The sequence below is a fragment of the Agelaius phoeniceus genome, chromosome 3 (assembly GCF_051311805.1).
Source record: "Agelaius phoeniceus isolate bAgePho1 chromosome 3, bAgePho1.hap1, whole genome shotgun sequence".
Lineage (NCBI taxonomy): Eukaryota > Metazoa > Chordata > Aves > Passeriformes > Icteridae > Agelaius > Agelaius phoeniceus.
In genome coordinates this window covers 47218536-47246062 of record NC_135267.1, presented here as the reverse complement: position 1 = coordinate 47246062, position 27527 = coordinate 47218536, and the positions used below count along the sequence as shown (strand labels likewise).

The 27527-nt window shown below is 36.9% G+C and overlaps 1 protein-coding gene across 2 annotated transcripts in view; it reads left to right on the top strand.

The window, feature by feature from the left end:
• Nucleotides 1–27527, top strand: part of CDK19 (cyclin dependent kinase 19) — a 123441-nt gene that overhangs the window by 30090 nt on the left and 65824 nt on the right. For both annotated transcript variants that reach the window (XM_077175202.1, XM_054629160.2), the window contains 2 exons: nucleotides 16922–17032; nucleotides 27222–27362. In XM_077175202.1, the coding sequence (XP_077031317.1) occupies nucleotides 16922–17032; nucleotides 27222–27362 (252 nt within the window). The remainder of the gene's footprint in view (nucleotides 1–16921; nucleotides 17033–27221; nucleotides 27363–27527) is intronic.

Sequence of the window (27527 nt, the reverse complement as noted above, 5' to 3'; positions counted from 1 at the left end):
CCTAATATCTAATCTAACCCCAGCCTTTTTCAGTATAAAGCCATTGACCCTTGTCCTGTCACTACATGCTCTTGTGAAAAGCCCCTCTCTGACCTTAATAATTCTACAATTTCAATTTCTGTGTTTGTTGGTCTTCCATCACATGCAGATGGGAAAAAATAAATCCATCCATCTTGCTAAAGCATGCAAAGGAATTTGGTCATCCAGTGCACTTCATTGTTGTTGTTAACATTTTATCAATATTTGTAGAATTGTGGTGAGTTTAAGGCAACAAAAGGCATCTTCAAAGTTTAGTCTGCTGCTTCTCTCCTGAATTTGGCTAGAGGACGCTAGTGAGTGCCTGTGAGGGATGACTCCCTTTAGTGCTAGAGTAGCTCCAGTAACCCAGAGGGATAGCAGTGAAAGTGACTGTTTCTACACCACAATCGGGGGACTGAGCTGACAGTTCTAGATTTGATAAGACTTGCTCTCAGACTACTCATAAGCTGCAGCATTTGCAGCTTGACAGCTTGGCAGTCATGGTAGTGGAAACTGGCTGAATACAGGGCCTCAAAGTGACTGTTGCTTGGCCAAAGGACAGTGACACAGCTGTTGCTTTTAGCGCGTGTGAAAGTGGGCTTGAGTGTATGCAGTCTAATAAATATGGGCTTAATGTTAAAAAGTCACAGCATTTGGCTGCATTAGTGGTGATGAGGGAGCAGTGGGGAGAGCGAGTGTGCAGAGTGACTTAGGCTGATATTGCCCTTTTACAGTGCATGATGCTCAGAAGGATTCTGTTGTCTAGGTAACAGGGTCTGTACTTCATTTCTTAAGAAAGATGGAACAGATGTTCCTACAAGAAGCAACCAATTATCACCAGTGAGAGCACTGGCAGTATTTAAACTAATTGCTTTGTTGTTACATACAGTTCAATTCATAGGCTGTGAATAGTGAAGAAAATTTAAAGGAAAGAGTCTTCCTTGCATGGATTTTCCTGAATGAGGGTTTTAAAAAATTTTTGCAGTTTATAAAATTGCACTCATCCATGTGCCTTTTGAGACTTCCATTTATCACTCCCTTTTTCTCTATATCATCCAGTCTTTTCTATTTGATATTTATAGTGTCTCTCATGATCCACTGAATCCCATTGCTCCATCACATCTGTGTCAGATCACATTAATTTATTTTGTTTATTTAGAATACCTAAAAATCTGAAGGCAGTGGGGTAAAAGGATGCTTGCAGTGGAGTTAGAGATGGAAGGGCTTTTCTAAGAGATGTGTTTTCTTAGATTTAAGTTTGTTTTTTTTTTTTTTTTTTTTGGTGGCAAAATCCAAAAATCCCTAGCAAGTCAGCTAGGGACTGTGCTATTAAAAGCTGGGGCAAAAGGAAGCCATAGAGAATGGTGTATATATGAAACCCCACCATGGGCTCCTTAAATGGGGACACAGATTGTGTGTGCTGAGATGAGCAGGTGGTGACAGTGGCAAGAAAGAGAAGACCTGAAGGTGACAGTGAGGAGCAAAGAGTGCCCAAGCTCTTTCACTTCAGCAGTTCCCAGCAGTGTGGCTTGTTTGTGTGAAAAGTTGCGCTAAAGAAACTTCTTGTATGGATTCAAGTGTTTGTTTTCTTTATGGATATGGCTTTGTTAGTCTGGGACGTCATTGTAGTCCTCACAGCATAAGATATGCTCCTGTCTTTTATAAGAGATTTAGGGTGAGGTATGTGTGTAAATCTACTTTTATACCTTTGGGATAAAAATCTGATGTTGGTTATTAAAAAAGGAGAAGAGGGCATTGGGACCAGATTCTCAGGGCACTGTTTGTGAGTCCTTAGCAAAGCTAAGCTGTAATGTTATGCATTTTAGACAAAAGATCTGGCCCATTGCCTGAACTTTTCCATGCTTCTTGCCAAATAAAAGGGCAAATATTCTATTTTTTAGGTAGGGCATTGCAAAAACATGTTTTTTGTCTTGGCAATAATAGGATAAAGGAAGAATCCTTGTCTTGCTCTCACTTTTTTTTTTTCCTCTGATAAAGGACTTGCTGTTTTGATTTTTATCTAACGGTGGAAAATGTCATAATGGGTGGAAACAAAGTGCATGTTGCTCTTCTTAGATTATTTGGCTGAGTTATCCCATTGTATAGTAGTGACATGTTGATTGGGACAAAATGTCTTACTACATTCAGTTATTTCAATAACCATTGTAAAATATTTGCAGTCTGAGTAGGAAAAAATATTAATTCTAGGGTTTTTTAATCCTTTTTACCAGACTCCTTGCATGTAACTTGTAATCTTTTACTTGTCCTTCCTCCAACTCTGGCTCCTGGCTTTTCAAATGTTATCTCTAATTTCTATTCCAAGCCTTTTCTTTATTGTACGGTTTATTCTTTCTATAGTATCCTTCATAGTCTGTTGCTTAGACCTCTTTATGATATCTGGTGTGTAAGTATTCACAGCTTCTCATTTGAGACTTCATTCCTGCTTGCTTTTCTTCTGTTGATACAGTTTTTGATTCTCTTTGCATTTCCTTATTGTTATATTCCTATCCTGCTGACAGGACTGTCAGCAGCAATATTTACTACTTTTGCTGCTTCTTTTGTATTCTAGACTACTTATAATAAAATCTTAATCACCTTCTCCATATTTTTCACCTGCTTTTATGAGAATTTCCTCCAAGTTGCAGCTTAATTATATCACATATTGCCAGCGCCAGGTTCTTCTCATCACCCTTGACATAAACTTTGAGCCCTTCTCTTCTTCTGCCACCCCTTTCCATACAAATTATTTCAACTGGTTTTATTCCTGAAGGTCGTGCTCAAAGAATAAAAGAATTTGACAAGGACTATTTATTTTTCCATTTTCTGTCCTTGGAAATAGAAGTTTCTTCCTTATGCTCCTTCTTTTCTCAGCACTGGTTCATTTCCCTTATGCCTCATTTTTTGTTTTTTCTGACCTTCTGCTCACAGCACAGCCTGCCATCATAAGTAACCTCACTGTCATGGGATCTAATGCTTAAAAGAGGAGAGCAAGAGGACAGTTTTGCCAGAGGACTGGTGTGCCTCTGGACTTTGTGCTGGGGTTAGGAGGAGCATTTGCTATGTTGGACACATTTCTGTGCATCTCTCCTCCCTTGATATTTTTGTATTTGCCCTTTGCTTTCCCCTCCACTACTCTTTCTCTATATTCCTCCCACACAGTTCATTCCTTTTTACACTTCCATATCCCACTCCTCACCTCACTAACATAATTTTTTCTGTCTTCAGCTTTGCTAGTGTCCCCTGCTTTTTTTCTCTCCTCCCCCCCCTTCCCTTCTGTTTCCACAGCCAGTTGAATTCCTCGTCACTGATATACCACTGTAGTCCATGAATCCTTTTCACATGGTCTAGCATCTTTCTCCAAGGTCTTGCAGTGAGGATAACTCACTGAGGATAACTCACTCTCATTCCAGCTCTGCCATTTCTCCTGCTCAGTGTTGCTGAGCAGAGCAGCTGGTAAGATGCACCTGTGTTCCTCTCCTCCTTTGGCTGCCATGCTGATTTCCTTCTCCCTGGGATGGTTCTCCTGACAAGCTTTTCCTTCACCTTCTTCCTACCTCTCTTTCTGGAGTGAGTTTCATGTCCATTGCCCCATAAGAAGTCAGCCTTCTTCTCAGGGACTGAATTAAGCAGGGAAAAAATGAGGGATGCTTTCTCCTTTGCTTTAGTGCCAGAGCTGTCTCTGACCTGCATCATTTAATAGCTCTAAAGGTTTTTCTACAGAGTGTGCTCAAATAGCTTTTTTTTCCCCAAGGGAAAAAGAAGCACCAGGTGGCAGTTTGATGATCAAAATTTGCTTAGCCTGATTTTATTTCTTTGCTAACCTGTGCAGAAGTGGAAAAGATCTCATAATACTGTGCAGCTTGTGTAATAAAATTACATTTATGTCTGTCATCTTTGAATTTTAATGTAGTGGAAATGGGAGAGAAACTATCCTATCTATTTACAGAGAGCAGTGGCTTCTTGAATGACCATTACTTCAGTGCAAGTTGAGGGTAGGGGGAGAATCTTTGTCACTCATCTTCTGTAAAGAGCTCCAAGATAAGGAGCAGTCAAAAAAGCAAATTCAAAGTCACTAAAATGATTTTCTAGTGAGTTTCTTAAGTCAAGACCTGAGAGCAAATCATACTTGGTCAGCTCCATAAATCCCTATGTTCAGAGGATGAGTGTCTTTGTGCTATCTTGGTCTCTTTCAGCTTTAGAAAGGATACAGTAGCCCTAGTAAAGGTAGAGAGAAAGGGAATAAAAAAAGTTGGTGATAGAAAACTGTGGGGAGGGGGGAGATAGAATGTGAGAAAATAAACATAGCACAGAAGGGAATCTCACCCCTGAGGAGTTGCAGCTGTGCTAATTACCAGAGATTAGGAGCAGGCCTGCCCTTAACAGGCCACAGCTGTGTCCAGTGAGGATGATTGCTATAAAGGAGGGGGTGAGCTGGATGAGGAGGGAGTTGGAGTTTTTTGGCTGTGCTGTGAAGAAGAAGGAGGAGTCAGTGCTGTGAGGAGCTGCCTATGAGAAATCACCAAGAAGGTATGGAACTTTTGCAATAAGATGATAACAGAAAACTACTTCTGTATGAGCAGAAACAAAGCAGACTGGGAGGCTGTGGGGTAGAAGGGAGGGAAGCTGAAGGAAGATGTGGGAAGTCTAAATTCACAGACTTAGATGGGAAAGTTAATTATGGGATTGTTATTCAATGTTTATCAGAAGAGAAGAACTAAGGCAACTGAAGGAAGATAGCAGTCTCTGGTTCTTAAATCCCTGATCTGGTGGGTTGCTGGAAGCTGACTGCTCATATCATAAAAGGCTTGTACTGTCTGTGTACTGCTCAACCTGTTCTTTTCCTTGGTGTTTGCCTCAGCTATGTTGGGGTAGGATAGTAAGCAGACTTTAAATGAGTCTTGAGTCTGAATCGCATACAGCAGCTCTTACTTCTTTGACTAGGGACACATGTGTATTTTGTGTTTTTATTGCAGTGGTGTTCTTATAAAATGGCTAAATGGTTTATGTGAATAATCAGGTGTTCACTAGTGCCCAGACTAGAAAATTAGAAGCAATAAACATGCAGGAGGCTTGCTGTATTCTTAGTGGGTCATGGTGTCATTGTGAGAGAAATTTACCTAACTTCTGAAAGATCAAGTTCTTTTTCTTCAAGCAGTCCAAAGTTGTTGTTTCAGAAGGAAGATGCACATAAATGAGTGCTGTAGTTTTTGCGGGGATAAGGAAAATGTTATTTGCTGCCACTAATTGCATGCTTAATGAGATACTGGAAGAGTTCTGTTGGAGGTCTTGAGAGACTTCAAATTAGTCCTTCCTTCATAACATCTGGGGCAGTGTCTGCAGTCAGTTCTCAGGAAGAAAGTCTAATGTGAGTGTTTGTAGTAGGTTGTTTTCAGAGCCACATGGCTTTTGCTGCCTTAGGCAAAAAGTCAGCTCACTACCCATTTGCTTCGAGTCAAAGTCTGTTTAGAGAAGGATTATATTCATTGGAAGACAAATGCATAGTGCCACATGCTTAACTTCTTATGTTGGTAAATATTAACCAGTTACTAATTTCTTCATCTGATAACAACCTAATGTTGTTTCCAAAGCTTTCTTACAAAATTCATCTGATTTTTTATGGGTTGCTGTAAGAGCATATTTACCATACCTTGTTTATATTTCTATCCCTCTTACCAAATTCTGTATCTTGCTTTAAGTCACCCTTTTGAGCCTTTCTGACCTGTATTGGTCCTTATTGAGGGAAATGTGATTTTGCTGCATTCATTGTCTCATTAAAGGATTTTTTATATTTAATAGAAGAATGAGGAAATAGCAGGCTATAGATTACAAAACTGAATTTTTTATCCAGTTGCAGTCTGATCCTGAGAGTATGAGAAGAATCTTGTAGTAGGCGTTTAATGACTTGGGAGACTGCCAGTGAACATCTTGTTTTAGCTTGCTTCACACATTAGATTTATCTAATGTGTGGCTGAAGATTGCAGAAGATTTGGGTAAAAAGTAGAAACCTATGAGCAAAAGCAGAACAAATTTAACGGGTAATTGTGTTAATGAACTCTAAGAATGTTCTAGTGTTGTGCTTCCAGAGTGAAATGCTGAATTTATTGTAAACAGCTGTCAACAGAGTAACTATAGAAAGAATTCTTGAGTAAAAACTCTGAAAGAGTAATATTTCTAAATTAATCTTATTTGGAAACAATATATAAGAAACCTGATCTATGTGCACAACTTTTACTATTTTAAACAAACCCAAGTTAATAAAAGGAAGTTAAAACCCCTAAATAATACATTATCTCTTGCTGTCTGCAGGCATGTTTCTCATTTGGAGTGTGGTATTAGACTCAATTTACACTTGCAACTGCAGGCTTGTGTATTAGCTTGTTTAAGTAGAGGTAAGACATCTAAGACATTAAAGCACGTAGTTGTATACATCAAAGTTTAATGGATGCTGTCATTCAGAACTAAAGCGGTTTTAACTTGATTCCCATAAGGAGCAGAGATTTATGCTTAATATGTTTTGAATTCGTACCTCTGATTTGATTTAATTTTCTTTTTAAAGAGGACCAAGAAGACCTTAAGTATAAATTATGTATCTAAAAGCCTGTATCCCAGTCTTGAGTAAGTAGAATGAAGCATATGAAGGATATGAGCATAACCATTAGGGTTGTGTTTAGTTGGTTACTTGCCTGGGTTTTTTCCCCGTTTTTTCTTTTGTCTTTTCCCACATTAATTATAAAAAAGTACTATTTTCTTTTAAACTCTAAATGCTAAAATACATACAAGTTATCACATAAGTGTAATGGAAAACTTAATGGGATTTACAAGACTGTGTTATTCCTCCATGAAAAATCTGTGATTCAACATCATGGAAATGGTATATAATAGAATTGTATCCCAGCTGGAGGCTGCTGTTTTGTTGGTGATCAACCTTCTTTGGTCCAGATTAGGGCATAGGCACTTAATTGAGTTTCTTCTGGGTATCTCAGAGCATGGGCTTTATGCTGGCTTTAGGCAGACAGGTGTCCTCATTCTGGCCATGATGGGGTTGATTTTTGCACAAGGACCACCTCATGCCATTTTCCAGGAATGGGGGAAGGGCTCCCTTTTGGGTCTGTGTTATCAGATCCCCTATGATGTGGTGGTGAGCATTTGCATATGAATAATTCACCTCTCTTGCACACACTTTTGTTATTAATATTGTTGGTGTTTTCAGTAAATTGTTCTTGTCTCAAGCCTGAACTTTGCCTTTTGTGCCATCAATTCTCTCCAGCCCTCCAGAGGGGTTGGGCAAGAGGGAGGAATGAGCAACTGACACATGGTTTGAAGTGGTTTTGGTGGGAACACTAAATTGGAGAATACCATTCCTAAACCATGACACAAGATAGCTGATACCTGATCTGGCAAACAGCCCCTGGATACAAAATTAAGCTGAGTTAGTTATTTTTTTCCAAACAGCTTTTGAATTACAAAAGAGTGTTTTGTTAGTACTTTGTATTATCATAAGAGTGCCTTCTTAAAATGCTATTGGACATAATGATAAATTATTGTTAGATTGTTGTCTCATTATAACTGTTGATTTATATTCCTGTAGATTTCTGTATTGGAGAAATAATTGTCTGCAAGTTGAGAACATGGATGTGAGAGTACTGAGTAGCAGCACACCTGACCTTGAATAATACACCAAGTCCTTTTACAAAGCAGGGGTAGATTTAAATTCTAAAGTTGGATTTGTAACTTGCAGCTTGCACACTTGAGAAGCTGCATTTTTTGGCCCTTTCCTGGGAAGGGGCTGGGCTGCCTTCCTTCAGGTTGTAGGGAGTCACCTCTTTTTACCTGGAATATTGTCTTGAGGTGCTCAAGCTGTGTCTCTCCAGGTGCTGAGCCCCTTGTGTTCAGCAGGGCAGAGCAGTGGAGAGGACTGAAGCCATGTTTGCTACTTGGTGGGAGTGCTCTGGTTCTTGAGAGGGGAGATGCTAGCAGTCTCACAACCAATTTATTATGGAGCCAAATCTGTTATGCATCATCTGAGAAAGCCCCTCACATTGAATTTTACAGGTGGTTTTGGCAGAAACTTTGGATCTTGGGTATAGGTGTTGGATCAACTCAGCATTGTCACACTTGATGCACTCTGGTTCTAGCAAATGTGGGCAATTTTCATACCATAGGATAGAGAACTTCAGGATAAGAAGTAGAGGCTCAGAATTGCACTTTTCTCTGAGCCAAACAAACACATTCACTAAGTTGGGAGGCTGGTTATTGTAACTGTTCAGATGGAAGAAGTTGTTAGGTGGAAGTGGAGCTATGATATTTTCTGAAAAATCCATTTGCTAGGATTTTTCTCCTGAGAAGCCTCAGAGGAGAAGAAAAACAATAATCATCTGCTGCTGTGGAATGCAACAGGTGCATCTTTGATTGGTCCATGTTGGTTGTTTCTAATTAATGGCCAATCACAGTCAGCTGGCTCAGACTCTCTGAGAGTCATGAGCTTTTGTTATCATTCCACTTCTTTCAAGCCTTCTGATGAAATCCTTTTTTTTTATTATTTTAGTGTAGCTTTAATATATATATATATCTCATAAAATAATAAATCAGCCTTCTGAAACATAGAGTCAAGATCTCTTCCCTCATCCTAGGATCCCTGTGAACACCACCACATGGAAGTTTTTTCGAGATTTGTGGTTTTTGGTTTTTTTTTATTGGTAATTTCAAATAACTTGTTTCACAATTTGTGTTTATACTGTATAAACTGCGGAAAATGGCAAATAATCACGAAAATGAAAAAATTGCTTTAATAATGGAAGCAGTCAATCAAGTCAATTAATCCAAGAATCAGTTAAGTAGAGGAGATAAGTAAACTTTGGGGGAAAAATAGACTGTAAAAATATTATCTTTGCAGGATAGTATTGCAATCCCTGCCCAATATTTTGTATAGATTAGAAATTTATTACCTTTAGAGAGATGCATCACTATGGTGCCATAGTTAATTGAGGTTGGAAAAACATGCTTTTTGGCTGTTCTTTGCTAAAGAATTGTTTGTCTTGCTCTGGTTCATATACCATTTATCTTTCTGAAATCATCTTGAGTGGAAAATCTTTGAAAAATGGACTATCAGCATTGATGTCTACTCATCCTATTTGCCCTTCTGCAAGAGTTTTAGAGCACCTCAGTTGCCATCACTGTTTATTCACTATGAGATACAGTGCTAGAGCAAGGTGATAACTGGGTTGTCAGGAATTCAGAAGTGTGGAAATGTTAGAATAGGACCTGCAAGAGAAAACTAGTTGCAGTTTAAAACTCCAGAGTGAATGTGTGGGTTTGGGAATGATGTGATGCTACTTGTGATGTGTTGTATTCCCTCTCTCCCATTTTAATATAGCTTTAGGTTTAAGAGTCTTTGTTAGTTTGATGGGAAACTCCTTTATCCTTTCAGTAACAGAAGAAATTTCTAGTCAGCCTAAAAGCAAATTCAGGGTGTCTTAACATCTTCAGAAAGGACAAACATTCACCGTTACTTTTTCAGCAAGTTACTTTCAGTTTAGTTGTTGGTGTTATCTGAGTGGTTGGATGTTCTTTTATTGTAGGCCAAATAAGGAGAAAAATCTCTGTAGAGAGAGATAGAGCTTTAACTTATCTATACCTTTCAGTTGGGAGGAAAATGGTTATTGCTAAATCTGAGCCAGACTGACCCAAATGAAATACGCAGCTACCTTTAAAAGAAGAGAGTGTAGAATTCAATTGTCCTAAAGGAAATGAAGTTTCCTTTAGGAAGATGTGCAAATTCAATAATAATTCAGATTTATTTTGTTGAAAAAATATGAAAATAAATTATATATCTAATATGTGCATTGGAGCAAATTGTGTGTTCTTAATGTCAGCATTTCCTTATATAGTTGTATGAAAAATGGAGAAATTTCTTGCATTGGAAGTAATTTTACAGTTGTCCTTTGTCTCTATTATTAAGGAGTCTGTGCTCTGGTCTATGATATTGGTAAGAAATGGAAAGGATTTTTATACTTGTATTTCTGCTTGTGTGCTTCAAGATAAATGCCAAAGTTTTTTTTTGTTTTTTTTTCTGTTTTTTTTTTTTTGCTGGAGACTTTAAGAATTAAAAATGCAGCTATCCTAGTTTCTCTTCCTTTAGCTGAGTTAAAATGTAATACTTCCAAGACGTCTTTTGCCAAGCTTTTGTTTCAGAATAATAATGTTATTTAGCAATGCCAGATCATTTTCAGCTCCTGAAATGAAAATATTTATAGAATAAATACTTTCTTAATCCTTCTCATAGGAGGAGGGTGGGGCACATTTTTGCCTTCTTCCTGTCCTGACATTTGGCAGTTTACTGGTTTCTTTTTTTTTTTTTTTTAACATACTTGATCTTTCTCTTCTGGTAGTCTGAAGCCCTCACAGCTTGGGGACTGTATGCTTTGAAGAGATGCAAGTGTGAAAAAAGGTTGAAGAATGTCTAAGGCATGTTTGAAGGGATCTTTTAATTTGAAGGACTGCTTGGGATCAAACTGGTCAAAATCAGATACATTCATAGGAAGAATTAGAGAGAAGAAGAGAATCTGCATGGGCTCTGCTTAGAGTCTGTTTTGAATTACTTTAACTTGTTAATTTTAATTTGCAGTGTTCCTTGGAGTAAACTGAGGGAGCCCTCCTAGCAGTTTATGTAAGAATGGCAGTTGTTAATTTTTTGGCATTTTACTCTACCTCCCCTACTTGGTCTTGCATGCCAAAGGCGGACCAAGGACTTACCAGACCAAAGTATGAAGAATATATCCTTTCTAAAGTAGAGCTTAAGCTCATGCTTAAACTTTTACCTTTCTTTTTAGATTCTTTGGATGTGTTTTTTTTTGGGGTTTTTTTGTTTGGTTTTTTTTTTTTTTTTTTGTATGGCGTTTTTTTGTTTGTTTGTTTTTTTGTGTGTGTATGTCTCTATATTTCTCCATGTCTGTTTTTATGTTGCCTGCATCTTCCTGAGACCTCTTATATAAGGGTCAGCCATGGACAACTTAAAGCTGGAAGCAAACCCTCTATACCTGTTCAGTTTGAAGGTATTAATACAAAGTCTTTTGGTACTTCAGTTGTGCAGTAACTCTGTAATTTCTCCAAGTAGAAATGGGAGTCCAAACTGGAAAATCCCTAACTTTAGAATCAACTGCACTGCTAGAAAAAGCTGAATTTTGAGTAGTTTTCTAATGTGGTACCCTCTTTGAATTTGAATTCCCGTCTCTTTTCTTGATAACTTCAAGATCTGTAGCACAGTTAGCAAAGGATTGTTCTTACATGTTAGATAAAATAAATAGCTGCCTATTTATTTTTGTGGGTTTTTTTGTTTGTTCTGTTTTGTTTTGGGGGTTTTTTTGGGTTTTGTTTTGGTGGTTTTTTTTTTTTTTTTGAGAGAGGCCCATATATATTTCTCCCTGAGGGAGAAGCTGCAGCGTGAGCTTGATATGATAATAGGCAGTAGAGGGTCTATAGAAAGGATAATGTTAACAACACTGAGGGAGAGGATCTAGTATTGATTAATAGCCTCAAAACCAGGTGGAATTTTAAAAGAAGTAAAATTATGATCTTTATGTTCCTTTGAAAAGCCCAGCTTCAATTAAAAAAAACCTTCAGTGACCCTAGGGGCTTCAAATAGATTCATCACAGAGGAGGCAGCTTTAAAATTCTGTAATGTGCAATTGCTTTTATGACCAATCAGCCTCATGCTTTGGCCTTTCCTGTGATTTCTTATGATCCACATTTCTGCCTCGTGGAGGTTTTTGTTCTAACCTTGAAAATGGTTCAGTGTAGTACAGTGTGCATTTCCATCACAGAAACTACCAGTGCTGTTCCAGATCAGTTGAAGTATGTAGATCAAAAGACTGAAGTAAACTATGTGAAAGGTGGGTACACCTCTTAGATGAGACTGCCCCCGAATAATTTTTTTTTAAGGTGGTTATGGGTTTTGTCATCACTGACACAGAAATACATGTGTGCTGCAAGATTTACTAGTGTCAGTCGTGACAGCACTGGTTTGTCTTTGTGTTTTCTCTAATTTTTCTTGGGTTTCCTTCACAGCAAAATGGAAGTGTCTGTCCTCACCCTGCTTTTTTCAAATGGTAGCTAGAAAGCATTATTCATCCAGTGGCATAAAAGTATTTCTGGGCAAGATTTATTTCCTTGAGGAATATACTTTTTGACTTGTGTTTAAATGTGCTAAGTGCTCTCAAAATTGATCACGTTGTTTATATTGGAAATACTGCAACTCTTCTCCCATTCACAGAAGTTGTCTCTCTCTTTGGGAGAAAAAAGGGAGAATTTTACCTAGCTCAAAAGATCAAGAGACTTCCTAGTTGCTTGTCTGCTTCTTGTAAAAGGAACTTGCATTTTATGGTGATAGATGATTTTCAGGCACAGTTCAAGTGTTTAAACGAAATTGCTGTAGGGCTTGCTGTCAATCATCTTTTCCATGTGCTGGAGATGAGTAAAAGCTCACTAAACCCATTTTTCATGAAGGCTTCTACAAGAGCACACACTGTCTAGGGAATCTTAGTGGTGAGTTATATCAAATTCATCAACTAAATTTGTTGTCCAATGTTGCTAAAGAAGTAAATGAAATATGGTTTTCCCTGCTATTGAGAAGCTATTCCTGAACCTTCCTGTTCATGAGATGCTAACTTGCAGGGTGATTTTAGCTCTTATTAGCTGTCTTTCTGTTCTTCAGCCATGTTTATTATCTAGTGTAATGATTTCTTTCACCATTGATGCTCATATCTTTGTGTTTTAGTGGGTATCCATCCTATTTCTTTCAATATTTGATCGGTTACAGTAGTTGAGAAAGTTACAGTAATTGAGAATTCCCCATTGAGAGATGGATTGTGTTGCTCCTTTGGTCACCCTTTACCTCTTTCTGGGAGAGTTCATCTTTTGTGTGGGTGTGGAGGGGGAGGTGTTTGAGCAGAGAAAACCACATATAGTATTTAAAAAAAATCACAGAAGCCTTTTATGTATTGTTATAAATACATTCCATTTTCTCCTGTAAGGACCTCAACTAGGATATCTAATATCAGATTTACCATCTCAATTTTCTTCATTGTTTTATGGCAATCCAGTTCTATGATTTGTCACTTGCACCTGATGACTTTTCAGTCTATAGTAGAAATTCTTGGCTTTTAAGTGTGTGAATTCAGATTCTGTGCTTTTGATTTAATCTTGTTTCTGTTACTCTTTGTTTGCTCAGTCACAGAATAAAGTGGCATAAAAGATGATGCGTTATCACATTCCTTTTCTTCCTTGGAAATCCTGCCTTTATTTATTCATATAATTTCATTCACACACATGATGTTGATACTGAGATGGGTTTTATTAATAAACACAATACTTGTTCTTTGGTAACTCTTCAAATAGTTAATACATAGAGCTACTTTACCTTGAAATGTGTCCCATTGTCAGCTGCCCCTTTAGGGTATTTTTTTTCTCACCTTGGATGTATTCCAGTTGTCATTTTTCCCATCTGATGAAGTACTTGAAACTATTATAAGGTTGAAATTTGAACTCGGATCTTCTGCTTGAGTAGAAAATCAATTATCAGAGAAGAAAGGATAGTTCATTTTCCACACATTTTTCTTTATGTTCATTCTTTCAAAATTGTTTTTTTGGCATGCTTTGGATTCACAAGTCTCCAAATGTCTCCTTTGTGCCCCTTTTTTGGATGTATGTGATCTATTTGCTAATCATCTGATACCACCTCTGAGTTTTTACAAGTGTTGCTTGTAAATGACCTGTGCTAGTTTTTACTTTCTTAAGGGTGAGGCATTTCTTTTATCAGTGTGTTCATTCCATGGTCAGTTATCATAACTATTATTGAAAACTGAGGTAAAAATAACAGATTTTTTTTCTTTGTTTTATGATATCCCACTTTGACTTGCTTAATCTTGTATACTCTCTTGTGCTCCTTCTCTGGCTAGACAACCTTTACTCTTTACTTGGATTTTTTATGCAAAATCTACCTCAGCATGACTACTGACGTTTTACATTTCCAAGGCTTCAAGCTTCTATACCAATACTGTTGCCAACTTAAGTTTTTTTCAGGCATCAGAGACTTTCACATAATGACCTTCTGCTGCTATAAGAGACATTGACTTGGGAGGGAAATTCTCACAGTGTGCATCATGGAGAACTTATTATTCATGGAGAACTTATTGTTCATCGGACAGTTGAAGAAAATACTAGCAATTCTGTATATAGCAGATACCATTTGGAAATCCTAGAAGCTGTTCCATGCTATTTGGGCTATCCAAAAGCATAATTTTAAACTTTAGGCTGTGGCATCAGCTAAGAATGGTGATAAACAAAGATGCTTGTACAATTCTCTTGTTAATACTTTTAATAATAATCATTATAATCTGTTTTGATGAAAGCCATTGTACAGGTCAGTCAAAGTTGCACAGATATTCATAATTCACTATGAAGTCATTCTCAGTGTCTTTGTCTTAACTGCATTGTGTGGTGTTACAAGAAGGGAATGTATCGTAACTGAGACACAGATTTTTTAGTAGCATTTTACCTCAAATTAGGTACGATGGATTTTAAATTTTAGAGGAACATTAGGTTAAAGAACTATTCAAATACAAGGCTGTGTTCATTTACTAATAAATTGTAGTAGTTGCAGACCCTTTTTATGTTCCAGCTGCTATCTTGTAATAGAAGATGTCAAGTACACTGGAGTCTTTCAATTACTAGGACAATATAGTAATTTCTTTCTTCTAAATTCAAACTGAAGTCAGCCAAATCTTCAAACTGCTTTACTTCTGCAGAAGACCTAAAAAAGTAATATTGGTATTATGTTTCATTTATCTGTTCTGTTTGTTTAAAGTTTATAAAGCAGGAAAACCGTAGACAATGATTTACCACATCCCTGGAGCTGTCCATGTAGTTCTAGGTAGGGCTGAAATGCACATTTGTCAAAGGTGTTTATGGTGATGCATGGACATAACAATCATATCACATAAAGGTGCATCACTAATAGAAGTTGTTAGATTCAATCATGATGCAAATAAGTAGCTTCACTGTGTCACCCAAATTTTCACGTTGTTGGCTTCCACCTGTCTGCTGTAATGAAAATACAGTTTCTGAAGTTCCTTGTTTCTTTTTGTCTCAGGCTTAGATCGATGCTTGTCTTTGCAACACTTGTCTCAAACTTGCTGTCTTTTGATTTCCACAGCTGTGGATTTGGTTCTGCCCAATATTCCTTTCTGATCACATCTTTCCAGTGCTTTTAGAATGACTTCCCTTAGCTCCACTCTTTATGTCCCTAAGAGTTACATCTCTTCAGTCCTTGTGGTCACCCTCTCTCCTGCAGTAGCATGTTTCTAGATGAGATGGTTTTTAACATAAATCTGACCAAGAGTTTGTGTTTGTGGCTCCTGCTTATCCCTTGTACCTTATGTTATCATTTTTGACCTCCTGTAGTGGAGCACCACTGCAAGTCTAGCATAGCTAGAAGAGAGCTCTCATTCTTGATGTGGTGTGTTGGACTCCTAGAGCCAACATTTCCTTGGTCTCTCATGCTGCTGAAGCACTGGCTGCTGTGGCATGCAGCCTTGACAGCCAGAATGTAACAAAGAGCAAGGAGCTGCTGAGGGAACTGGGCTTGTTTGGCATGCAGAAAAGGAGGGTCAGGGTTAGGGAAAGAAAGAAAAATAAGAAAACACTTCCTGATAAAAAAAAAAGCATCTAAATTATTTCATTTGATGGAAAAGTGGAATACATTAAAGTGCTATGATATTCTTTAGATTTCTTGTCTTGACAGATATCTGTATAGTCAAAAGATAATATAATTTTAAATCAGTATTTTATTTCCCCTAAAATATTGATTTTAGGGAAAATAAAATCATCTTGAGACTTTTTCTGTAGGGTGAAATGATAGAGGACTAATTTCTCCCAAATGTGCCTTGGAACGTACTCTATTTGCAATTTACCATTAGAAATTGATTCTTGGCAATGTATATACTAGTGCTGCAGATGTAAGCAATTTCCAGATAAAACAGAAATCATTCTGGTGACTACAGTGTGGGGGGGTGGGGGGGAAGTGATTCCATGGAAATTATGTTTTTGGGAGTACTGCTTCACAACTCCTCCTGAACCTGGTTTAATCTGGCAGAAGGATGACTTCAGCAGCAGTGCCTGCTTTAATATGCTAATTAGTGATGAGACCTAGTTTTCTTTCAATAAGAAAACTATTAATAATTTCTTTCAAGCAGTAACTATCAATAAATTCAATAACTATCAATGATTTCTTTCAAGCAATAAATAAATATGGGATTATTTTCAGATTACAGAATAATAGTTGAAACAACCAGTAGTAAACCCATTTTTACTAACTTTTCTTTGAAAATGCCCTGTTTTCTGAGAACAACAACCTATGAACTTTAGGGCAAGTGAGGTAGGGATCCAAAGCAAAAGAAAATTATTGATAATAAAATAACTATGTGGTGATCAAGAACTGTGTTGTCCAGACAAAGAACTGGACCAAGCTTCATTCTGGCATCCTCAAATCCTGATGTTCACCTTTGATAAGAAAACAGTTATACTTGTGTGTAATTACTTTTTTTAAGAAACATACTGATGGCAAGCAGGATGAATAGGTGGGATGGGCAGCACTGTGCTGAGTGTGGGACAGAGAAGGGTAGGTAGTGATGGGCAGCTGTGCTGTTAGAACAGCAGCCCATGCCACAGAGGCTGTGTGTATCCTGATGTTGATGCTTGGAAGATAATGTGGTGAATCTGTGGTGTCTTTTCTTCTAGGGCCTGTTTTAGGATTACTTGTTTGCTATTTGACCTGTTTGGTGGTTTTGTTGCTGTGTTTGCTTTTCTTAACCAGCACAGAAGTAACAAGAGCTTCTCTGTTTCTCTGCAGCTTTTACGAGAGTTGAAGCACCCAAATGTGATTGCATTGCAGAAGGTTTTCCTTTCTCACAGTGACAGAAAGGTTTGGCTGCTGTTTGATTATGCTGAGCATGATTTGTGGGTAAGTACAGATTTCCCTGAGTATTTGAGATTGTGCAATAAGAATTTGTTCAAACTGATGTGTGTGTGATGTGCCTTCATATAGGCAGAGATGCATTAATTTCTTACTCTGTAATTAAGGGTCTAACTGATAATCCTGTTACTTTTACACTTTAAAGCCTGCCAAAGACTACATAGATTTTTTTTTTTTGAGTCAGATTGGGTTTTGAAGTGAAAAGGATTCTTCTGCAAGCTTTAATTGGAGTTAAAGAAAGCATTCCTAAATTGAGATCTTCTAAAACTGTGTTTGGAAATGTAATACTTTTTTTCCTGACATTTTGCACATACACACACAAGAAACAAAGGAGAGTGACTGCTTTGATGAGTCCTCTCTCTGAGTGTGACTGCAAGGGACTGACATTCAATCATCTATATTTTAAACAGACAATTTGTGACAGTATGAGTGGAAATAAAATAACAAGTAAGCTAATTGGGCCTACTGATGGACACTCATTACATGGAAGAGGAGTAGAGACTTAGATGTTTGTTTTTAAGTTTCTAGCAAAATATGATAGGATTTGGTTTAGTCTGTTGTAGAGGTGGACATCAATGACATTGTGACTTGAACTGGAAAATATTCAAGCTCCACATCTGTTGATAAGATGTGAGTTACTTGAACCTGGATTTGTGTTTAAATCTGAAAGATACCAAACACGAAGTGTAACCAATATGTTTATGATTCCTTTGAAATACTGGCAAGGAGAGGAAGTGGTGATATGAATTCCAGTATTACTTTTGAAGGCTTCGGTAATACAGGTGTTGCTATTACAAATGTTAGTGAGACATTGCTCAATTTCTTCATTCTTCGCTCTTGAGCTTGTAAATGACCCAAGATTTTAATTGGACAGAAAGTAAACTTAGGCCATTCAAAAAGACACTTCTGTCTCAGAGCATGTAAAATCATGGTAATTTGTTCCCCTTCAAAAGTTTGAAAAGTATTTATTTCTTTTATGGGCTAGCAGGTTTGTATTTTGCAAGTTTTGTTCATCAAAGTTCAGTGGACATTGTGAGTTTGTGTATTTCACATAACTGGTGGTAGTGATGATGAAGAGAAGTGCATCAGCTAAATCTCTGTATGACAGACTTTATTTCTGCATTAAATGAGTTTACTCATTTTATGGAACAGTCATAACAAACACATTTTACTGCTGCATTTATTGCCACCTTTTTTCCTAACCTTTTCCTTTTGATTTTACTTTGGGCGTGTGGTTTTTGCACTACCTAGTCATTTTTCACGTCATTTAACAGCTTTAGAAGAAGAATCATTGCAGTTTGATGTTCTTGCCACCCCTCCCATATGGCTGGGTATTGGATATAATCTCAGTGAAGTTAATTATTTTCTATTATTGAAGACTGAAATGTTTGTTACAATGAGGTACTTGATATGAACTGGTCTCCCACTTCTTAACTCTCTTTTGTTTTTTGTTTTTTTTTTCTATGGGACATGCTACACAAGTCATTTCTCCTTTCCTGTATAATTGCCCATGTTTCCTTGCTTCTTAAGCCTTTGCCAGGAATTTTTTTCTCCCTTGCATAAAGTTTGCCATGTTCAAGGCACTCTTGGTTCTGGCTTAACCTTGGTCCTCATTTCCTTTACTGTCAGCACTTCCCAAGCATCGCTCTTAATTCCCCTTTTGTCTGTTTTGCTCACTCCCAACTTTGTGTCTTTTTCCACGCTGCCTCCTACACATGGAACAGCCTCCCAATTAACGTACGTAAAGATCCTTCACTATCCTCCTTCAAAAACCTCCTGAAAATCCACTTATTTTGTAACGCATTTCAGTAATACCAACCACTTGTCATTCTGTCTGTGTTGTGTTGTGTTTTGCATTTCCTGTGCTTTACAGCTTGTGCCCTTTCAACTCTCTGGGGTAGAAATTTTAGTAGGGATTTAGCACTGTTTTTTAAAATTGCTTAGCACCATGTGCTTTGCCAGCACTACATAAAGACAAAATAAGTCTATTTATCACAGATATATCAGTTTATGAAGATTTAAGTTTTGGAATGGAAGGTGTGCTGTCACTAGAGACATGTAGTTTTCCAGAGACAAATGTTTTCAAATGTAGGTAGCTTAGAGTTACTTAACAAAATAAGTAAGTATGGAAACTGTTTCTGTTCAAAGCTGTCCAGCTTTTAGTAACACCTATTGGCTTCAGTGAGAAGAATAAATGCTCATCACATTCAATCACTAGATTAATTAAAATCATTATATTTTTCAGCTTCTGTACTGGAAACATTTGGCAAGAGATGAATCAACTATATCAGATGCTATGCTATTCTGTTAATTTTCTAGTAGTGAAAAAAAATGTCCTGTTCTAAAGGGTTGGTGCTAATTAAACTTATTAAAAAGTTCTTCCATGGTGAGCAAGAACTTTTTTTTTACTTCTCATTTAATTCCCAAGGATGAAACTGCTCAGATATGAAATTTTATATTAATAATGGTCTGTAACTTCTGCTGATACCATTACCAAGGAATGTAGAAGCTTTGCTAGTTTGAACTGCTTTAGGCAAGTATTGGTGAACACTGATTATTATGCTGTTCTTAACTAAAAAGATAGTAATCAGTTTTAATAACTAATCCTATCAAAGATACTTTCTTCTTATCTCTCAAGTTACATTATACAAAACAGCACAAAACCATGAGATTACCATGCAGACTATCTAAGACTATAGGAATTCTTTTGACAAATTGATTTATAACTAGTTTCCTTTGATTACCAGAATTCTTAGTGTAATACACAACGCTATGATTTTTCTTCACTATTTGTCTCTGCCAAAGAAAACTGGTAAAGTTCTCAGGCTGTAGGATGTTAACTTTTTATTTTTAAAGGTCAGAATTTGTTTTCAATGCCAGAATTCCTGCTGTCTTATCAGCAAAAGAATAACTTCTTTTTTTATTGAACTTTGATGAATATTCTTTATCATTCTAGTCTTATACTTCTAGACAGTATACTGCTGTCCAGAACTTCCTGCATAAAGCTAGTGCATTTAAAGACATTATTCAAATTTATATCAAATGTTTTAAATGCATGATGATTACTAAAATGGGCTTCAGGAAAAGTTTGATACAAATGTCCTGGAGATGAAGTTTTTTTGTCAACCTAGTTACTTTTAGCCACTGTAGAGGTTACAATATTTAGAACTTTTTTTTTGTTCCCTTTAAAAGCAGATTTCTAATATTGAAAGTATTTGCTAAAGCACATGTTTTTAGTACCACAGATAAACACACATTTGATGACTTCAATAGTCTCTATACTTTAAGCAGGATTTTTTATTCTAACCAACATTTTTATTATAATTAAAAAAAAAACGTTTTGCATTGACAGGTTATCTGTATACCTTTTCCTAGTTATGGTACAGAGTTAATTCCCAGACTCATTTAGTATGTCTATATAAAGTCAAATTTTTACAATCCCCTTTTCTGGAAATATATGTTGTAATTTAAATAAGAAGCTTCTGGATGGGTTTGATCTCATTCTGAAAAAGGGTGACATTTTTATCATAGTAAAAATGTGTTAAATGTGTTTTATAGCAACAAAAACCACTTCTGGTTCTTAATAAGTAAGTACATAAATAATTAACTATGATTTGGTAATATTGAATGTGATGATACATTCAGTATCCCAGACCAGTTAAACCATGATCTGTGCATTTTTTATGTTTGGTTGAATGTTTCTCTCTTACTATTATGTTCCAGTGATCTCTAACAACTAAATCCTTGCCAACAAATGCTACTGAGAAATGGAGTAAAATTAATCTTGGAATTATTGTTGATAATAATAAAAATATATGGGCAAGACTTGCTTTGTTTTATACGAATTACTTGTTATATACATGTTCTGCTTTTAAAAAATGTAGGGTAGAGATTTTTAGCCCAGTCATGAGTACCTAAAAATAATAATCAAATAATGGAAAGGAGAAACTCTTCTTCCTACATGTGAATTTCATAGCACTACTTGATGCTCTCAGTCTACAAATAAATATACTTTATTTCAGCTAACAACATTTTGAATAATCTTTTATGATAAATTGGGAGAGTGTTGCATACTGATGTGTACAATAAACCTGTACATTTGTTCAATTGCATGAACGTTGTCTAACAGCTGAGTTTTAACATATTCCTTAAATATGGTATAATCAGTTAGAATTCTTTCTTCAACAGGCTTCAGTTTAGCTCTAAATCATACACATAATTCAGATGCTAGTTGATGACAAATATCTTTATATACATAAAAATACTTTTCTCAATGTAACCTGTTTTTTAATATTTTGATTTTCTAAGCCATGTATACACTTCTGGTGTAATTCAGGTGATTTTGCCAGGTGGTTTTTCATGCAGTTTTTCCTGCAGTCTTCTCTCTTATATACATATGTATGAGTATAGGCTGGAAGAAGAATATAAGGTTTGTGGAGACACAAGGGAATGGGCTGGCATAGGTCTTTATGTCATGATTGATTCCTTCCAAGTGAAATGGATGGGGTTTTTTGACCATCAAAGTCATGGTTGAATTTCTTGCAGAGAGCAGTGCCATTCCTTGACCATAGCTCTTTGTCATATTCTCAAAACATACACTTGCTTTTTCTGCAAGTGTATGTTTTGAGAATATGACAAAGACTTTTATGAATTTGAGGGTAGTTTATATGGACTCATTTTCTGCACCACAAAGCATGAGAAGTGGAGGAAACAACAGGTAGGAGCAGGCCTCAAAACAAAGGCAAGGTTCAAAAGCATAAGTGTGTGTAAAACTCAAGTGAACAGAGTGGTGTATTTCACTTTTATGTGTACTGAAAGGGTAGCTGAATTCTGATGATTTTTGTTAACATTGTGTAATGTTATTTTGCAATATTTAGGGCTGAAAGATACTATAAGACCTAGAAAGATGCAGGCAAAACCTAGAAAAATTATATGGGATGTGTTTGATCTGTGTCTCAAAACTTAGATATATCTGTGTCTCAAAACTTAGATATATAAAGCAAGCTGGCATAGGCAAAAGTTGATGTATTAAAGTTCCTTTCCCTGTTACTAAAAACGTTCACCTCTTGTCACTTGGAATAGGGCCTTTCATTAGGCAGTTTGGTTAATGTCATTTTAAAGAAAATACTGATGATAGCCATGCACTGGCAGCATTTAGAGGGAACAAACATGCTTTTTCCCCCTTCTCTTTTGAAGGACAGTTTATGTTAATTGCTGTAATGTTTCCAAAATTGGAAACTAAAGTGGTTGCTCTAGAGGTACTTCTATCCACTTCTGTTTTGATTTTATTTTACTTGTGATAAGTACATTGACAGAATTTTGTTACTTTCTAAAATACTCTGATGTCTGAAATGAATTGTAAGTGTAGGCATATCAAACTATGCTTTATTTTTGAAACATTGGGTGTTTTGCTCTCTCTTTTTGAAAATCATGGAAAAAATGCATGGTTAGTTTTTACGCCACCTTAAGATTTTGATTTGTTCTTTCATACCCTTTTTGAATGCTTTACATTTAAAGTAAATGTAGTATTTTGAGGTGGTTTTGTGTTAAAAATGAGACTGGAAGTCGTATAAAATAAATCCTCTTGGCCTTAGTACAGATTTTACATGTATCCAAGCTTCCCTGTCCTCAGTATTAAAACGTAACTTTACTTTTGATTGGCACATTGGCGTAATTCTGTTTTGTTCTCAAAGGCTGGATTAGGGATTGGATAAAATGCAGAGTTTTTGCTGAAGCGTGGGAGCACAAGCAGTTTGCTTCAGCAGGGAGAGGCATCTGCATTGGCATGGTTGCATTTCAGTTTGAAGGAGATGCATGTAATTTTCAGCAAGCTTTGCCTTAAGCAGTAGAACTCAAGCAGTCAGGTTTCCTAGAGGCTTGTATCTATGGATTATCTCATGTATGTTGAGGTGGGAATTCACTGTAACTTCATTTAGTGAGACATGCATGAAATCCCTCTGTTAGCTGGCTTCCTAGTTTTGTGAAAAGTTTCTAGGTCCAACTTGTTTGTTTGCTTGTTTTAACCTCTGTCACACTGAACAGCAGTTCTTGGAATTGGGAATGGGATGACACAAACATAGACAGACTTGGAAGCAAACTAAAATTAGGATCTTATTGAATCCTCACTTAACTGCTAGGTAAATCCTAGGGATTTGAGTTTGCTCTGTGTTGTTATGCATTATGTTTGCCTTGTTTGTGGTGGAGAATTTAGAAAATGCACATAGTTCTTCACCAGCCAGCTTTCAAAGCAATTTCAATGCACTAGGTAACATAGAAGAAGGCAGTCAAACTCCTAGATTGAATATTGTTTATTTCCAAATGCTCTGTTTCTCCTCTTCATTTTTTATCACTTATATGGTCTTGCCTTTGCAAGAGCTAAAATCATCTTACTGAAATAATGTGGTTCATCCAGTTTTCCTTGCAATTTTATTCCATTTTTTCAAGTTGAAAATTGGGAATAAGCAGTTAGTAAGTAAAACCAATAGTCCCAGATATTGCAAGCAGCAAATTAAACCTTCCTTGCTTTCTTAGGCTTCTGTTGAATGTGTACTTTAATGTTGGTCAGTGAAGTGTTGATTTAATTTAGAATAAGGACTTAAAATCATTTCTACAAAGTTGCTGTCTTGTTTAAATTAAAACCAAAATTTGTACAAGCAATAGAAAAATTTTTACATTATATTTAATAGTGAATACCTAATTGGCTCACACCATTTTTGGACTCCAGTCAGTGGAAGCATCTTTTTAAGATTCAGGAATCAGAAATATGGATGCACAGAAAGGGAAAATGGCTGCTTCTGCTGAATAGATTTCAATATTGCTTGGAGTTACATTTACCTCTTATGTCATATGTTTTTCTTTTGTTTTGAAAGATTTTAAGTATATTAGAAGAGAGCTTGCAGTGTTCTAATGAAGTAATTAAAATGAATTTATGTCTGCATAACATTGTGGATGGGTTTCTGTTCTGTAGCATGCAACATGGTATAGTGTGGATTGACAATAACTTTCCTCATTAATTTTGCCCAATGTTGCTGGGTGCTTTCCAGCCTTTTTGGCCAAGTGATCTGTCAGGATATGTGAGTTATCTTTAAGGAGGTGCACTGAAAAAAGACATGGGGAATACTGAAGCTTTTTGAAGCTCTGCTTATTGTCTTGTTACAAACATGTCTCTGACTTGCCTGGATTGTGGAAGTCCTCATGTTTTGTCCTTAATGGCTATTCATTAGTGGTAAGATTCAGCAGAGAACTTGAGTATACCTAAAGGTTACAAACTGCAGCGTCCAAGTGCACTGCATGCTTCCTAGAGAGAGAGAGAGAGAGGCACAACATGCTTCATACCTGTCATGGTTCAGATTTATACTCAACTCACAGGACAGTCTTAATTTTGTGCTATTCAGCAAAAAGGTATATTGAATGAGAGAAGTGTAGTTTTGAAGTGTAGTAGTTAATTCAGTTTTCTGGGAAATGGGAAATGCAGGCTGTAGTTCCTGTAAGTTATTCCATGCCTTTATTAGGTCTCAGGTTCTGGCTGTTATGTGCTGTAATTGAAGCAGGGTCTGTTTGCTCTTCTATTTCTTAGATGGATGCTGCCATTAAAATTGGTGCTTAGTGTTTGTTGGGTGCATTGTTCTTTCTTCATATGGCTAGTTGCTTACAAGAAATTGGATGAACTATTTTTTAGGCATTTTTTCAGCGTAGGGCTTGGTCACAAACACTGTGGACTCATTCCAATGTCATGGGGCAGATCTAGCTCTCTCTTCAGTTCCCTACACTACTTGGCCCTGCAGTATATTTTTAGCTTTTGTTCAGTTCTCTAAACTGTGATGATCTAAACTGTGATGGATATAAACTTCCATAGAGTAAGCTGGCAACAACAGGTTTTATTTGCTTTTGCAGGAAATTGGATTTTACCTAGTGGTGATATTGCTTGCTTCTAGCAAAACTATCCATTTTTATTCACTTCTGCAATTCAATAACCCTTTCAAGAAAGGACCTTGCTTCCTTAACCTTTCTGACTGGGAGCCACATGGGAGGGGCAGGGACAGAAATCCAATGGCATCAACCTGGTGCTGTCTCACTCCCCACTTCCAGAGGTACCAGAGCAGCTGAGGCAGAGCCAGAGGCAGATGTGTTGTTCCTCTGCAACACATCTGGGGTTAATTGTGTCCTCTTCTGTCTCATGAGACTCCTTCATTTTCTCTGTGCCTAAGGACTAATGTTTTGTGTGGGTAGTAGATGATTTTTAGATGGGTGTAGCAATCCCTTCTAGTGATTATGTGCACCTTGAAATAGGGCAGGACTGGATTTATAGGCCTCTGAGTATGACCTTTGCCTGTTGGTTCCTCTGTATTTTTCCTTTTTCATTTTCTGCATTATTAAATATACTAATTTGTGAGTTTATGGTATCATTCCTGCTTTATAAATCATATTGTAATTACACATGAAGGTTGCTATCTGGTGAGCATTGTGTAGTACTAGGGACTCCTAGTTGAGGTAGAGACTGAATCTTCTTGTGACATCACAAGAAAAAATTTTCTAAGGAAATAAAGAAAGCATTAAAGCATTTCAATATAGTTTCCAGAGTGATTGCACAACTAAGGATCAGGTACTAAGAGCTTGTCTTGTTTATTGATCCTCATGAATATATTAAAAACTGACAATCCTGTAAATTTCTACTGCTTTTTAGTACACAGCCATGAATACTTTACATTTACTGGTGGAAGGCTTTGTGGGAACATTGTTGGTAGGGAATAAGCAGGCTATTTGGATTAATTTGGTGTTTTCTGCCTTTCTTACTTCTCTTTAAACACTACTGTTTACACTTTTGCTAAGTACAGTTTGACAGTGGCTAAAATGCTGGTGACAGCCAGAGGTAGCATTTACCATGAGTAAACATTAACTCATTACCATTGTCATTGGGAGCAGTAGTGACAAACTGGGTGGGGAGTGGGGATGGTGGAGGAGAGAGCAGTGGTCTAATTAAAACACAGCCTTTGGTTACCTCTTTAACTTGGGAAGGGAGAAGATCTTCAGCTAGACAAATCCTATTTTAAAAACTGGGTAATTAATAGTCCTACTCTTGCATTTTGTATTGTTTTCAGTAAAAATGCAAACTGCCTTTATCATTTCAACCTTTTAAAAGACACATAATTGAAAACTATTTTGTTATTTGAGGTGCTTCATTGAATTGCCTTCAAAAAGGAGATTCCCCCCCCCCCCCCCCCCCATCTGAATGAACATATTTAGTCATTTGCTGAATGACCATATTTTTAGATTGGATTTGTGCCCTGCATAGCCCCATCTTTCCGAGGATCGACAAGGTAGAATGGCCTGACTCTAGTTTATTTCTTGTACTGTGTAGCAAAACCAGACCTAACCCATCATCTCCACATTGATCTTAGAATTAATTAGTTTATGACTATTTAATGATCTCTAAGCAATCTTTCAATTTTTATTATTTTTTTAATTCCTTCAACTAATACTGGGGTTCTTTACTGCATTCTCTGTTTTCAAGTGGTGTTTGTCCTCTAGTGGGCAGACTGACTTCTGTAATCAAAGAGCCACCAGCTTGTTATCATCAGTGAAGTATGCAGCCATAAATTGGGAGCAAGAAGATAACCATTTTTAGATGTTTGAACATGATCTCACTCAAATGCTGTGGTGCGGGGTTTTAGGAGTTATACTTTCCCCCTTGAAATATTTATTAAGATATTTATTTAATCTGTCTACTGGGATCCTGATTTTGGGAGGAATAGTAGTTGCAACTATGCTAGCCTGGGTGTTTTTGAAGAGGAGGAGGGAAAGTCTCTATGAAAGCAAAGAGTATGGTCCTCCTACTGGTAGATACTCCTGGTTTGAAAGGTTCTGGTCTAGCTGCCAAGGGTAAGAGGATGCCATATAGGGAGAAGGGAGGAAGGAGAATGTCTAAGACCCTTTACTGGAGGTAAGTAGCCAGTATTTAGGTATTCACAAAAACTTCAAGGCTGTTCTTTGAAGCAATTCAGAGAATAAAAACAATTTTAAGCGAATTGTGAGTGCATCACTATTACTTTAATTCCAAAGTTCAACTTTGTATCTCATTCCATTATTTAGTGTTAGTAGTTAAAATATCCCAAAACATCCAACCTTCTCACCTATCTATCACCTAACTTTCTTCGTGTTCTACTTGTTTTATTTCTAGCATATTATCAAGTTTCACCGTGCCTCAAAAGCAAATAAAAAGCCCATGCAGTTGCCAAGATCTATGGTTAAATCCCTCCTCTACCAGATCCTCGATGGAATCCATTACCTCCATGCAAACTGGGTGCTTCACAGAGACCTGGTAAGTGTGGCATGTGATACCTGCCCCAGAGCGTTGCACGTGCGTGTTCTTGGGGAGGACAAGGAAAGCCCCTGTTCGTAATCTGGCGTATCGATCCCTACAGCTCTTCCTGTTATTGTTGCAGGAGCCCAGTTGTGACTTTAAACATGAAAACAAACTATGCTT